Source organism: Sesamum indicum, linkage group LG7 (assembly GCF_026168435.1).
Source record: "Sesamum indicum cultivar Baizhima isolate 11 linkage group LG7, ASM2616843v1, whole genome shotgun sequence".
Classification (NCBI taxonomy): Eukaryota; Viridiplantae; Streptophyta; class Magnoliopsida; order Lamiales; family Pedaliaceae; genus Sesamum; species Sesamum indicum.
The window spans coordinates 7,389,425-7,404,645 of NC_142663.1; the positions used below are offsets into that span (position 1 = coordinate 7,389,425).

The 15,221-nt window shown below is 36.8% G+C and overlaps 3 protein-coding genes across 10 annotated transcripts; 2 read left to right on the plus strand and 1 right to left on the minus strand.

Annotated features, from left to right (window-relative positions):
- Positions 1-353: 353 nt before the first annotated feature.
- On the plus strand, positions 354-3,917 carry LOC105166251 (Vacuolar import/degradation, Vid27-related protein). Its single transcript, XM_011085543.3, has 2 exons — positions 354-2,167; positions 3,434-3,917. The coding sequence occupies exons 1-2, from the start codon at positions 515-517 to the stop codon at positions 3,722-3,724; spliced, it is 1,944 nt and encodes a 647-aa protein (XP_011083845.1). The 5' UTR covers positions 354-514; the 3' UTR covers positions 3,725-3,917.
- Positions 3,918-4,237: 320 nt separating this feature from the next.
- LHCA5 (photosystem I light harvesting complex protein 5) lies at positions 4,238-5,888 on the plus strand. Its single transcript, XM_011085544.3, has 6 exons — positions 4,238-4,535; positions 4,631-4,763; positions 4,988-5,100; positions 5,213-5,317; positions 5,464-5,552; positions 5,644-5,888. Exons 1-6 carry the CDS (start codon positions 4,321-4,323, stop codon positions 5,784-5,786), a joined length of 798 nt encoding a protein of 265 aa, XP_011083846.1. The 5' UTR covers positions 4,238-4,320; the 3' UTR covers positions 5,787-5,888.
- A 124-nt stretch (positions 5,889-6,012) lies between these two features.
- On the minus strand, positions 6,013-12,484 carry LOC105166253 (protein WEAK CHLOROPLAST MOVEMENT UNDER BLUE LIGHT 1). 8 transcript variants are annotated; one of them, XM_011085547.3, is made up of 4 exons: positions 12,266-12,484; positions 9,906-9,982; positions 8,513-9,365; positions 6,013-8,227 (listed from the first exon to the last, which is right to left on the minus strand). In XM_011085547.3, exons 2-4 carry the CDS (start codon positions 9,917-9,919, stop codon positions 6,380-6,382), a joined length of 2,715 nt encoding a protein of 904 aa, XP_011083849.1. In that variant the 5' UTR covers positions 9,920-9,982; positions 12,266-12,484; the 3' UTR covers positions 6,013-6,379. The 8 variants fall into 8 exon arrangements, with proteins under 8 accessions (XP_011083849.1, XP_088738575.1, XP_011083847.1 ...); XM_088882449.1 differs by having other exon boundaries at positions 8,513-9,368; XM_011085545.3 differs by having other exon boundaries at positions 12,074-12,484.
- Positions 12,485-15,221: the final 2,737 nt, after the last annotated feature.

The window sequence follows — 15,221 nt, forward strand, 5'->3', positions numbered from 1 at the left end:
AAATTATTTGAAATTTGAATAGTTCAATTTGTAATTATTTAAAATAAGTGATTATTATAATAAGGGCATAATGGATAATGCAGTAAAAATTTTAACATCGTTAAGTACAACTAATGCAAGGGTAAACGCGTATAATTTCAAAAAATATAAAAAATTTGCCATATACCTTTATCACATGTGAATTTTTAATTAATTTTGTATAACATAAAGGAATTATGTGCAATCTATCTGTTCAATTAATATATATTGTATATTTTATTTTTATTTATAATAAATTTTAAAATATAGAAAAATATTTATTATATACATAGAGAAATAATATCTATACTAAATTTTATTTCAATTGGAAGCTATCCGTTGAAGCTGTTTGATCTGCAAAGCTTGAATTCAAATATCCGCCACTTGCAAACCCTAAAACTCAAACGCCCAAATTTCAAAACTTGCATACTCCCGCTCCTCTCTCTCACTCTCCGACTCTTCCCCTGATCCTCAAACGCTCCCCCGACGCGTCGTAATGGGAGCCAACCACAGCCGAGAAGATTTAGAGCTCTCCGACACTGAGTCCGACTCCGAATCCCAGGAGACCACCCATCAGGAATCCGAATCTGAAGACACCTTCGGCACCCCATCATCACATCCCTCCGACCACAAACGCACCGACCCTCAAACGCCGTCGTCGCTCGATGAAGTTGAGGCAAGGCTCAAAGCACTCAAACTCAAGTATAACAATAAAAATGGCTCGAATCTGAAGAATGCGGTGAAGCTCTACCTCCACGTTGGCGGGCACACTGCGAATTCCAAATGGATGGTGGCTGAGAAGCACGTTCCTTATGCATTTGTTAAGACGGCTTCCGATGATGAAGAAGATGATGATTATGAGAATGAAGAAGGTTCTGACCCGAATTCCTGGTGGGTTTTGAAAATTGGGTCTAAAGTCAGGGCGAAGATTGATGAGAATTTGCAACTGAAGGCGTTTAAGGAACAGAGGCGAGTGGATTTCGTTGCCAACGGGGTTTGGGCGATTAAGTTCTTCAGCCCAGAAGAGTGGGATAGTTTTACTAAGACTTATCAGGAGTGTTTGTTCGAGAATACTTATGGATATGAAGCTAATGATGAGAATAAGCTGAAGGTTTACGGGAAGGATTTTCTTGGGTGGGCGAACCCTGAGGCTGCTGATGATTCCATGTGGGAGGATGCAGAGGAGAAGTTGATGAGGACTCCACCCACCAAAACTCCATTAAAAGAAGGCCATGATTTGACTGAGGAGTTTGAGGAGGCTGCAACTAATGGTAGTGCTATACAGAGCTTAGCATTGGGTGCTTTGGATAATAGTTTCTTGGTTAGTGATTCAGGGATTCAGGTTGTTAGGAATTATAATCATGGAATTCAAGGGAAGGGCATTTATGTCAAGTTCGATGATGGGAAATTGAGTGCGAGGAGAGGTGCTAATGCCAGTTATTCGACTCCCAGGAAGGCTTTGCTTATGAAAGCTGAGACTAATATGCTTCTCATGAGCCCTATGAACGAATCGAAACCACATTCCAAGGGTTTGCATCAGCTTGATATTGAAACTGGGAAAGTTGTGAGTGAGTGGAGGTTTGAGAAGGATGGGGCTGATATTACGATGAGAGATATCACAAATGATAGTAAAGGAGCTCAGATGGACCCCTCAGGATCAACTTTCTTGGGTTTGGACGACAATAGGTTATGTCGGTGGGATATGCGTGACCGCAGAGGAATTGTTCAGAATATTGTGAATGAGAGCACCCCTGTGTTGAACTGGACCCAGGGACATCAGTTCTCCAGAGGAACTAATTTTCAGTGTTTTGCAACCACTGGTGATGGGTCGATTGTGGTTGGGTCGCTTGATGGAAAAATTAGGTTGTACTCCACCAGTTCTATGAGGCAGGCAAAGACTGCATTTCCTGGACTTGGTTCACCTATTACTCATGTTGATGTCACCTTCGACGGGAAATGGATTTTGGGGACTACTGATACTTACTTGATTCTCATATGCAGTCTGTTCACAGACAAAGATGGAAAGACAAAGACTGGCTTTTCCGGGCGAATGGGGAATAGGATTGCAGCTCCGAGATTGTTAAAGCTGAATCCTCTTGATTCACATATGGCTGGAGCAAACAAGTTCCGCAATGCTCAGTTCTCATGGGTATGTAACCATTTTGCATCTTGTCATGTTTCAAGCATGTTTAACTAATTTCCACTTAAATTGTTAATCTTGTTGTCTCTTTGATACCTTTCTATTTCTTTTTTCTTTTTGTTTATTTAGCGGATTTTACTGTTTTTTGTGTCACGGAGTTAAGCCTATCTGTTGTTAGAGCTTTTAGACAGCCTATATGCAACTCATGTGTTGATTCTTTTGGAGAAATCAGTTTACACACATTTTGTTTGGATAAGTTGAATGTTTTGGACAACCTGAGAGCTGGAGCATCATTAGTAAATAATATACCTGCTAACCATCAGAAACTGATTTTGGACATACCATAAACCATTTAGCTTCTTTAGAGCTCCTTGCCTATTAGGCACCTCTGTCTCCCCAATTACATTTCATACAAATCTGCAATCCTATATATCGGTCATGGTCTGGACGCTTCATCCTGTTCCGTTTTAATCAGAATTTAGTTCACCCCAAAGGTGTGATGAAAATGCATTTGGGCTTAATTATTTTATGTTGTTCATCCGATTTTGTTTGTCGCATCTTCACTCATGTGCATTAGTGATGATGGCATGCTTTCAAGCACACAATTTATTTATCTTGCTGTATATATAGTGAAGCGTATCTTAGGTGTCTGAAGTTGCCTTGACTTAATTGTACACTTGTAGCATGAAAAACATGAGGGCTGGCTGGTTAGGTTTTCCCCTTGTCCACTTTAATTTTTTGTGACCTCCGAAGATTCCATCATGCATTCTATGCGGTTGGTCAATTCAAAGAAGCTACACAAAATTATTGATGGTAAAAACCTGGTAAAAAGTTGGTTGGGTGTGGAATGCATGGATTTATCTTGAATTTAGGATTTGTAGTTCCTTTCTACTTTATTTCATCAATGCCATAACTTTGGTGGCCTAGGTGGTGAGACTGTAGGAAGGCAATTTCTAAGATTATTATTGCAAGGTCCATATTTAATTTTTCTAAACTTGCAGAGATAATAAAATTAATGTCTGTCGATATACAGATCCTTTTCTAAATCATATGCATTTATAAATTTTCTTTCTAGGGTTTTGGAAAACAGAATAACATTTGTAAATTGCATTTTCATGTCTATTAAGGTCTGGAAATTCTTCTACTTAATATGTTGTAGAGTTGCTATCTGCTACTTATGCTCTGTTCTTGTTTACTTGTGCATTAAACTTCATGACCTTTCTTGTATTCTTCTTACAATTCACCAATTCTTGAAAATATTGCATAATTGCCCAGGTCACTGAGAACGGGAAGCAGGAGCGTCACCTGGTTGCCACTGTGGGCAAGTTCAGTGTTATATGGAATTTCCAACAGGTGAAGGATGGGTCTCATGAATGTTATCAGAATCAAGTGGGCTTGAAAAGCTGCTACTGCTACAAGATAGTGCTGAAAGATGACTCAATTGTTGACAGTCGCTTCATGCATGAGAAATTTGCAGTCAGTGACTCACCTGAAGCACCACTGGTGGTGGCGACCCCCATGAAAGTTAGCTCCTTCAGCATTTCTAGCAGGCGATTGCACATGTGAACAAAGTTACTTCTTCATGTGCCACCTTAGGCTTAAATGGTTAATATCGCGTAACTTAGTGGTACCTTATAGAATTCTTATGTCAATTCAGAGGATTGACTTGTATCTGCTGTTATTTCGAACCAAATTGACAGTGATTGGTTGCACCTAGCAATCTTATTGTGTTATTTGATGGATGGTCAAATTATGAACTTGTCCAGTGTTTTGTACTTCAGCCACTGCAAGCTTTACCCGAGCCTATTTATAACCACACCAATAAAATCAAAATTGTCCTATCCAAGAGGAATAGTTTGTAAATTTTTCAAATGGCACCTAGCTATTAGTGAAATAGAGCTGGTCTCTTTTAGGGGAGCTGGACATATCTTGTGCAGTTGAGTTACATAATCCCATGAGTTATAATTTGAATAAAATGTTTTAATCTAGTACTGCAGTAATTGACATGTAACAAGAAATGAAGGGCTCAAAGGAAAAGGATAAGTGGGCCCGTGCTATCATGTTTGTCTTACAGTTAACCCAAACTAGCATTGTGGACCTTGTTTTGCATCCTCTTCTTGCCAGGTACTTGGCAAGAATTTGATTGAGCAAACAAGAAAAAGATGGAAATTGCAGCGGCAAGAGGCCTCCAAATTCTGGTGAACTCTGGCTCCTCTCCCTTCGCCAGAAAGAGCATAAACAGAGCAGCATTTGGGAAAAAGACGAACTGGCTTCTGAAAAATGGTTCTACTCTGCGCTGCCACCGGGTGGTGGTTAAAGCTCAGGGCCGTCCCACATGGCTACCCGGCCTCGACCCTCCACCTTATCTTGATGGAACGTGAGGCCCTGTTCTCGCATTACTTTCTAATGTTTTTTCACCCAACTTTACGTTTGGATCATTGTTATATCTGCATCACTATGGTATTCTTGCAGACTTGCTGGAGATTTTGGATTCGATCCCCTTGGACTTGGTGAGGATCCTGAAAGCTTGAAGTGGTATGTCCAGGCAGAGCTGGTCCATGCTCGGTTTGCCATGGCTGGAGTTGCTGGAATCCTTGTGACTGATGCAAGTCATGAAAAACATAAGTTCCAAATTTAAATTTCGTTTATTGTGTTATACTTGTTATAACTTGTGATTTGATTATTTCAAGAATACAAATTTCAATACAAATGCAGCATGTCTCTATACTGAAACATCTGTTAACTATCTCTTGATCTCTCCTTTCAACCTAGATCATCTAGATGAACTACGTATTTTTGAGGTTCTGTTCTTACCGCTTTTTCCTGCAGCTACTGCGTGTAACAGGAATAAGCAATTTGCCAGTCTGGTTTGAAGCTGGTGCCACCAAATTTGATTTTGCAAGCACCAGAACTCTACTCGTTGTTCAGCTACTGTTGATGGGGTACTACTATAATGTTCTCATATTTGTATATGCCGTTGCACAGAAATTCTCAACCAGAAACATCATTTTATGAGAAAGCTAGTATTATGTCCTCTTTATCATTGCGGTGCAGTTTTGTTGAAACCAAAAGATACATGGATTTCAGAAATCCTGGATCTCAAGCAAAAGAGGGATCTTTCTTTGGGTTGGAAGCTGCCCTGGAAGGGCTGGAACCCGGGTAATCTCCATCTTGGTTGGTTAATATCCCTGTGCTTTCCACTGAAAATTACTGTGGATTCCCATATGTTTTCTGCAAATATAAGGAAAATTTTAATTTGACCATAGAAGAGATTTAAATTTCAAGTTTCATCTGCTACTTAACAGATATCCTGGTGGCCCATTGCTAAATCCTCTTGGCCTGGCTAAAGATATAAAGAATGCTCATGAATGGAAGCTGAAAGAGATAAAAAATGGTTGTTCTTGCTGATCTTGATGATTCTCTGTTTCCCTCTTCCTTTAACCTTTCTTTTCCTGGTAAATTTTACTTATTTTCCTTTTGTGCAGGACGACTAGCAATGGTTGCCATGCTAGGCATCTTCGTTCAAGCTAATGTTACACACGTCGGCCCAGTTGACAATCTCATACAGCACCTCTCTGATCCCTGGCACACAACAATTATTCAAACACTTGCTGGATCTGATTCTTGATCATACAGAAAAAGATTTGTTAAAGAGAATTCATCTAATTTTTTCAATTCTCTATTTGGACAAGGATGTATAGAGTTCAATGCAGCTGATTTTGTTCAACAAGAGTGCATAACTACATGATGACGGATGTTACCTTTTCTCCCAGCTAGTTCTCTGTCAAAACAGATCTTACTTAGAATAAAACGATGGAGAACTGCTGAAAATGTAAAAAAATCAACAAACAAGATTCAATTCAAGTAATATATATCGCATATATAAATGAACATATAAATGTTTCATCCCAATCCAGTAACAATGATCTGAATTCCCAGAGGATACTGTACAGAAGCACCTCATATATCCCAGAAAGCCACAGCAAACTATGTACTAAGACACATCCTTTAAGCCCACATCTTTAGTTCTTATGAGAAAAAAATTAACTTGATTTCATCAAAATATTATACAGGAAAAAATACTACTGTACATATATAGACTTTTGTCAAGAATAAACGACAGATTCAGGTGAACTCGAGGAAACCAATCAAAATCATAAGGCAGGTAATTTCAAGCCAGAAAGAGAAAGATAACCCAAATGTCGCAGTATGAACAAATGATTAAGATGACTTAGATGACTTCTTTCTGCTCAGGAACATGAAGAACCTCGGAAAGATTGATCTCTTCTTTTTCTTGGTAACTTTGACTTCTGGAGATGACTCAGTCGTGTTGCTTGTACAAGACTTTGGACTCAAGATCTGAAGCAGACCAGAAGAATGAGATGTGCCGACAAGCCTCTTGGAATCTGATCTCAGCTCAGGACTGGCTCTCAGAATTTTATTTGAGTTCACCACTGGTGGAACAGATTCAGCAGCTTTCCTTCTTTGTTCGTGCTCGGCCCTCCATTTTCGTAACTCTTGTTCAACACCCAATTTTCCTTCTTTTGCTTTCTCAGCCTTCTGCAATGCAATTTGTAGGGCATTCTTTCTTTCAGCCATCTCCCGATTGGCTTCTTCCAGCTTATTCAAGCTCCTCAACTCAGAATCCTTAGCCACCTCAATTTGAGACATAGCAGCAGCAACCCGCATATTTGCCTGCTCTTCAGCTTCATGAGCCTTCTTGCTAAGCTCATAATATTCTTCTAAAGAGAGTGTAACTCCAGCCGGTGAATCCTCATCATTGTCCCTTTGAGCAGATTCACTCTCCACCAATGCATTTATAGCTGCAATTGCCAACTTCTCAGAAGCCTTTGCTGCTTCTATTTCCTTTTGAGCTGCACGTAATTTGCTCTCCATGGTACTCGCTGCAGCCTTTGCTTGTTCCGCTTCTTCCTTTGCCTTTCTGAGCTCGTCACGAGCAATCTGAGCAAGTGCCTTGGCTTTGTCTGCCTCTTGAGCTGCCTCTTGTAGTTGCTTAGGAAGCTCCACCATCTTCTCTTTTTCTTCTTTCTCCTTCAACTGAGCAAGAGCAATTTCAGATTTTGTCCTATTCAGCTCGGCTTCGAGAGATGAAACTGCAATTGACGCCATTCCTTCACGCTGCTGAATGGCAGCAAGTTCCGCCTTTTCTTTCTCAAGTTCTGCCTTCAATGAGGTGGCAGCCACTTTCAAGATATTAACTTCATTGGTTAATTTCTCAATATTGAGCTTCACTTCTTCAAGTTCCTTCTTTGCTGCAGAAAGAGCTTCCTCAATATCCCCACGAGTTTTCTTCTCTGATTCTTTGAGTGCATCTCCCGAGCTTTGCTGGTCTAATTTTGATTCCATGTAAGCTGCCAATTCAGCTTTCAAGTCCTGCAACAATGCTGTTGCTGTCTCCAATTTCGATTTCAGATCCTTTGATGACAACAGCTGCTGGTTTAGTTTCTCAACTTCCTCCTCTGCCTGTTTCAATTCCTTTTCCAAGTTGAGAATGTCCTGTTCTTTTGCCATAACTGCTCCAATTCTGTGCTCCTCTGCTTCCAAATGTGCAGCATGTGCAGATTCCAAGGACTCTTTTGCAGCAATAAGTTCAATTGTTAAATCCTCCACAGACTTCTCAACTTCTTTTGATATAGAGACAGCTTCTTCTGCCTTTTTCACTGATGCATCTTTCTCAGCTACCAACTGAGCGTAGTCTTTTCTGAGTTGCTCCAATTCATTGTTAACAGTTTGAAGTTCTTCAACTGCAGCAGCATGCCTTGCTCGGGCAACCTCAAGCTGCGCCTTAGCCGCAAAACTAGCTTCATCAGCAATCCCCTGCTCCATCTCTTCCATTCTGAGCTTAGCAAGTTCAGAATCCTGCTTGGCTTGTTGCTCTTCTTTCTGCGCTCTTTCCAGATTAAGCTTTAATTCTTCTATGAGTCTCTTAGTGCTATCTAGGTCTTTCAGAACTTGTATTTTTGCCTCTTCAGCTTCCTCAGACTGCTTCTTGTATAACGGTATCTCCTCCTGTGCTTTCTCCAGTTCCTGTTCAATGATTTTTCGTCTCTGCATGGACAACCAGAAATCACTTTTTCTCATCAACAGAATTGTATCTTTGCCAGGATAATTTACTAGAGTTGTAAGTAAATTCGACAATTTGCAGAACTTCGTTTCTTAAGAATCTGGAGGAGTAATCATATGCAGCAACACGTACAGATATATACGTGTGTGTGTGTGTGTGTGTGTATTGTGATTACCTAAGATTCAGATTTTTCTAATCCAATCTCGTTTCTTCACCACGCGAAAAATACACATAAAGAAACGTAAAGAGACTTAAGATAAAGATCATACCTCCACTGTCTGCACTCGATGGGCTTTCCAGTCCACAATGCCCCCAAACTTAGAAACAGCAGCTTTCACAGATTCAAATGGTGCTGTCGTGTCAATGTGACCTCTACTTAAGCTGACATTATTAGGCATTTTAAGTTGCTCGGAGGATTTCGGACTCTGGGGGGTGGAACTTGTTGCAACTTTGGCAGCGAGCTGAGCAACACTGCCGTTTCTCACTCGAGGAGACAAAACCGAATGCATATGATCATCCACTGGTGGCGGCTGGGCAACTATTTTGGCTTCTACTTTTTCTTGTTTCAGAGGCTTAGGTGAGTCTAAATTCCCGGACGATGCAACTGATGGATCTAGCTTAGCCGATGCAACCGAGGAATCTTCTAAATCCAGGGACAATGCAACTGATGGATCTTGCTTAGCCAATGCAACCGAGGATTCTTGCTCAATGGCATGTCCGACAGAAGCATCATCCCTAGATGATGCTGAGGAATCATCCACCTTCGCCTCCAATGAACTTGACAAAACGGGTTCTGAAGGAACCGCTACATTGTTATCTTCATGACTTTCCGGTGGTTCTTTATTCTCCTGTACTGTGAGAGTAGTTTCCTCGGTGACCCCAGGCAAGCTAAGTTTCTCTTCTGAAGTTTCCGTCGCATCACCTGCAACTGGAGAAGTTATAACTGGATTTTCTTTTGGTACTGATTCGGGAACATCCAATTCTCCGTTAGTATCTTGGGTTGTAGAAGCAGCAGTAGCAGTAGAAGCCGGAGCCGTTTGATTCTCTTTTGGAGATGAAATTACTGGTGCAAGAGGAGATTCTGAAGGAGCATTGTTTACGGAACCTTCAGCACCCTCCATTCTGCTAAAATGGTAAAGAGTCAATTGAGAACCTGAAATCCCAGTAAGCAGATGTGTAAGTGAAAAGAGCTAAGTTTCACGTAAATAGCCGTCATATTTATGCAATACAAGGGAATGACAACAGGAGAGGAAGTTGCACAAGCATGCATGTGTAATGTATTAAAGTTACCAAACGACAAAAAATGTAAAAAACAAAACCAGAGCAAAACATGCCCACCACCCCACCCCCTAGCACCACCACCATTGAACTCATTTCCACATATTGAGGATTTTAAAGGAATTTTTCAGTATGAATGAACTGGGAATTTTTTCAAGGTTACTTAAAGATTTCAGATTCTTGTTACATTAGAGTTACAGAAGGAGATAGATCAGTGATCGACTTTGGACGTTTGAGGTTGTCCTCAAGGAATTTTCTTGGGATCATTTTCATTCTTGAGAGGCGTATTTGGGGGTTTATTTCCACCACATTTCTCAAGGAAGGTGAAAGTAAAGCTAATACAAGTCTACAACATAATAATGGAATGTATCTCCATATACTTACCTTCCAAAATACATGTACCAAAATCCAGTTAGAACTTGCTGGAGTCTGAACCACTCTCTTAAGCTTCAGTAGGTTACCTGCCAATAAACAACAGTTTGTATCAAATTCTCACCTACCAAAATACATAAGGCATTTGGGACTATCTCATCAGTCGAGCAATGGGCCAACTTTCAACATGTGGATGGATCAATTTCTGCTTTAGTTTCACTTCTCATGACTCTGGAATAAATACTGTTTTACCAAAACTACAATAAGAATGTGGTTTTTAGAACTTTGTCTTGATCGTAAAAGAACTTTTACTTAAGAGCTTACTGAAGTCTACGACTCAAGGAAACACTTCTTGACAGATAAGAATGACATGACTAACAATCTTACTTGGTGAGTCCTTTAACTTCGAAAATTTGGATCTATAATAACTGTAAATTCAAATAAATCTTGTGTGCCGTCGTAAAGTAGAAAAGGAAGAAAGTGAAAATGAAGGGGAAAGGCTTGAAAGAACTAAAATGCAAATCAATCCAACAAACATGCATGCAAAGAAACGCCTATTAAGGCAAAATCAAATGACCACCGAATTCAAATTCAGTTATCAACACAAACACAGTATTTGACTATCAGATTGAGCAACTTTTTGGTTCGCATTGACTGAGCTGTAGTTTCAAATTGTTTCTATGCAATTGAATCATCCATTTAACTATGCATGTAAAATAGCGATCTAACTATTTTAAATGTTTTCAAACTCTCCGCATCTGATCACCCAATACTACAACCCCAGCTGAGTCCAAGCGTGCAGATAAACAAAGCAAAATAAATACTCAAATGAAGATTTCCAACAATGATCCTAGGTAAGAGTGCAGTATCAGAGTCATTCAATTTTCGTAATCTGACTATAGGTACAAAGGGCCCTACGAAGTGGAGTAAAAAGATAATATTAACCTAATTCAGCCACAAACAAGGGTGATTTGTATTAAGAAGTACAAACCAAGAAAAAAAGGGGAAAGAAAAGGACACTATAATTTCAACGGTGCAGCACTGGAAACAGCAATTAGGTCGAAAGGATCTTAAGAATGTATAATGTCATAAATCATTAATCACACATGCTGTTTGGTAATATTTTGCTGTTGCATCACTCTTGTAATGGATAAGCGCATGCCAGTTAGTAATCTTTACGTAGTACAGAGACATCATTAATTCTACATGAGTCAAGTAGATCAACCAAATTTCTAGATACCTTCATGGACTTTATAGTTGCCAAAAATCTAGTTCTGTTTTGAACTATGAATAATAAGGTCTAGAGACATTTTAAAGTGTTCATAAAGCAAAATATGCATGGCGCTGGTTTAGGAAGACAAAACGACAAAAATCTTTTGTAATCACCCAACAAACTCAACCGCATACGATAACCTATATGAGCATCTGGTTTAAGAATTCCTACGTATGTCAGCCGACATCATGTGAACAAAAATTCTCACATTTCATTGGTGTTTGATTTAAGCAATGAAGCATTCAAATAATAATGAATTTTAATCTATCTCATGAATATAACATGTTATCATTGTCAAATGCCAAGAAAACCACCAAAAATGTCTCGTGAATATAACATGTTATCATCATCAAATACCAAGAAATACAGCAAAACAAGAAACATCATAACATTAAATCCCTCTATCCAGAACATGGCATTTAGGAACATAAGAAAAGGACATTGCTTTATCAAAAAATACAAACATCTTAAATCAAAACAGCAAATCCACATAAATACATCGGCTTCTTATTTCATCTCCACCATACAATTCGCCTTCGTTCGTTGGCTTCTTCCACAGAAATCACAAAAAGCTAAAACACCCATTTTTCATTAACATCAAATTTATCCAAATCATCAGGAATTCTTTTCCTATCTGCATGGAAAAAGATTCAATAACCAGCGAGTATGATGAATGAACCATCCATAATCTCCAAGCCCATTAAATAAAGCCCTTCAATCAAGAACTTAAGAGATATATGCATATAAAACAATAAAAGCATTCAACACAAACAGATTAAAGCAAAACCAGAACCCAAAAAAGGCAAAATCAATCAAATCCCAACACCCACCAATTAAAAGCAAAGCTATAACAAGAGAAAATCATACAGATGAACAATCCTGGCAGAGGAAAGGAGAAGAAGCGTACCAAGAATCACCAGAAACAATAAGAGACACAAGTCAAATTGAGAAGCTCCAAAATGACTTCCCAATATTACCCGAAAAAACTAGAAAATTATAATACCCTTTTTGGGCTTCCAATCTCCCCAAGATTCACTCTCCCCCAAAAATAGTAATCAAGAGGTAAAATTTTCTTAAACAGAAAGGTGAATTTACATACAGATATGTTTGTGCATATATATAACACACATCTGTGGTGTAATAACACGTGTATGGAGCCTACTTCTGCTAAGGCTTAGAGACGAAGGAGATCCATTCCTGCCTCTGATTTCTTCAACCATAGGCCCATTTCTTGAAATTAAATAAATTTCTCTTTTTTTTTATTTTTTCTGGGTTTTTTTTATTTTTATTTTTTTGTGGTTTGCATGAGAAGCAAGAAAGTCTTGATCAGTTGAGCATTATTTTCCTTTTCTTTTCCTTAAAAATTAATATATTATATATTACTGTAATAATTAAAGATAAAGCCGCCGCCCATCACGGAATGTGAGGGTCCGCTCTTCTCCTTGCTTTTGTTATTACACGTTTTGATTAGTGTCGTGTTTGGTTGTCATCAGGACACATTTTAACGTCCGAGTTCTCAGATACCATAATTAAAGTTGGTGTTAGAATATTAGGCAGGTTATTTAAGAATAAAAGCTTTAAGCTCACTAATTCTTATTTTAATTTAAAACAAATTACGATGAGTTTTTCTAACATTCGGCATAATTATAAATACCTCCCCATTGTTTGAAAAATTACTAATACTCCTTAATTTTACCAATTATTCAACAACTAACTCAATTCATTAATTTTCGTCATATTATCATTCAATTTCTGTATGGAATTGAGTACAATGTCTTTCTAGACTAAATACTATAATAATATTTATTTTAATATTTTTTTAGCTTTTTATGGAATATAAGTGGATAATTTTTGTGTGAATTTTAAATTTTTTCACCCATCTCATTCGGGTACTTTATTATTATTATTTTTAAAAAATATAATGAAGACAAAGTTGACAATCCTAAGCCCACTTTAAAAAATTATATAATTTAATCAAATATTAAAAAATTTAATAATTTTTTAAGTATTAGATAAATATTGGTAGTTACATGGGAGGTCAATTTTAAGATTCAGAGGACAGTAATTTAGGATTCTTTCAATGATGCATTTGGATTGGACCTCTTTGTAGTATCAAAATTGTTCTACGAAGGTTGAAAAAATTATTAGGGTGAGTAGTAATTTATCTCCCTATGATATTAAAAACTAGTACATTACTCTCTTATGAAAAAAATACAGCAATTTATCTCTTTATACTTTTTAAGATGAAGCAATTTACCTCCTTATATAGGATGGCAAACTGCTTCATTTTAAAAATTATAGAAGGGTAAATTGTTCTATTTTAAAAAATATAAGGAGGTAAATCGCTATTTATTTTTTTATAAGAGGGAAATTTGCTCATTTACGATATACAAAAGGATTGCCTGCATTTTTTCCAAAATTAGTACAGTGAATTTGAAATTCTTAATTTTAAATCTTTCGATACAAACATAATATTAATTTATATGTGATGATGTGAACACTCAAAAGGGTTGGGTGCTCGGTTGATCCTGCAATTAAGTAGGTCAAACTTGCATTTTAAATTCAAATGTCCTTATTTTTTCTTTTTTATAATTAATTATCTTATAAACAATTGCAGAAATATTGGCCAAACTGGGATGTTCTTAGGACAAAAAAAAAATAGTAAATTATATTTTGTCATTCGAACTATGTATATTTTTATATTTTAGTATTTAATTTTTTTTTGTGTCAACTTACCATCTCAACTATATGAAAGTTGCACTTTTTATATATGAAGATCTTTTTGTTGATTTTTCTACCAGAAAAATATTACATGCTATGCATATGAAAGCTTTATGAAAAAATAATTATAAATGACAAAATGTAAAGTTTTGTAAAGTTGAGATAATAAGTTGACATAAAAAAAATTGAGATAATAAGTTGACATAAAAACAGTTATAGTTCGAATTGTAAAATGTAATTAACCCAAAAAAACATCCTACGGATAGAATTCATCATTATGCTTGGATGCATTTTTGGGTGTTTTATTTTGCTTTATATAGATAAAAAGAGGAAATAAAGATAATATTTTGAAAATAGTGTGTATGTTTGAATTTATTTCGAAACTAATATTACTATCAATATTTTGAAATACTTTTAATTTCTACAGTGAATTATATTTATTGTATTACTTTAATATATTTTTATATATTAATTTTTTATTATGATATTATTGATTCAACCATGGGTCATTGTCATTTAAACTAGTGACCTTGATTCGATTAATGATCCCAATTTTATAACATTGATTGAAATGTAATTATAAGGATTTTAGGCACGAGGTGAATGAAAATTCCACATATTTTACAGAAAAATAATCAGAAAAAATTGTATTTTTAATTCCACATGATAGGGGTGTTTTTAACTTTTGGTCCTACAATTTACGGGCTTAGCACATTGATCCCATAAAATAAATATTGTAGTATTTTTTATCCCATAAAATAAAATTTGACACATCTGGTCCTATAGGATAAAAATTATGGCACATTTGGCCCCAGATAAACAACTTTATATCCTATGGACCAAATGTGACACAATTTTATATACTATAGGACAAAATATGCAATAATTTTATTTTATAAGACCAAAAATACTATAATATTTATCCTATATAATTAAATATACTAAGCCAATATATTATAAAATTAAAAATACAACACTCTATCGTACAGGACCAAAAATACAATTTTCTCCAAATAATCGAGTCATGGAAAGGCCAAATTGTTGGGTGCACGTTCAACAAAACGGTATGGGAGTGGGCTGTTCTCGTCTTTTCTGGGCTACACACAGGATCATTATGTCATTTCGTAATCACCAGTCATGGGCTTTGTTTGGATGCTGATGTGCTTGTTCGTTTTCATTTTCAAAATTTACAAAAAAATTATTATAAAATATTACATCTTTTTTACGAAAAGCTATCGCAAGACTTCATTTTATCACATCTTTTTCATGAAAATATTTATATAAAAACATTCAAACTCAAATATATTTCATTTTATTCAATTCTTTCCGTAAAA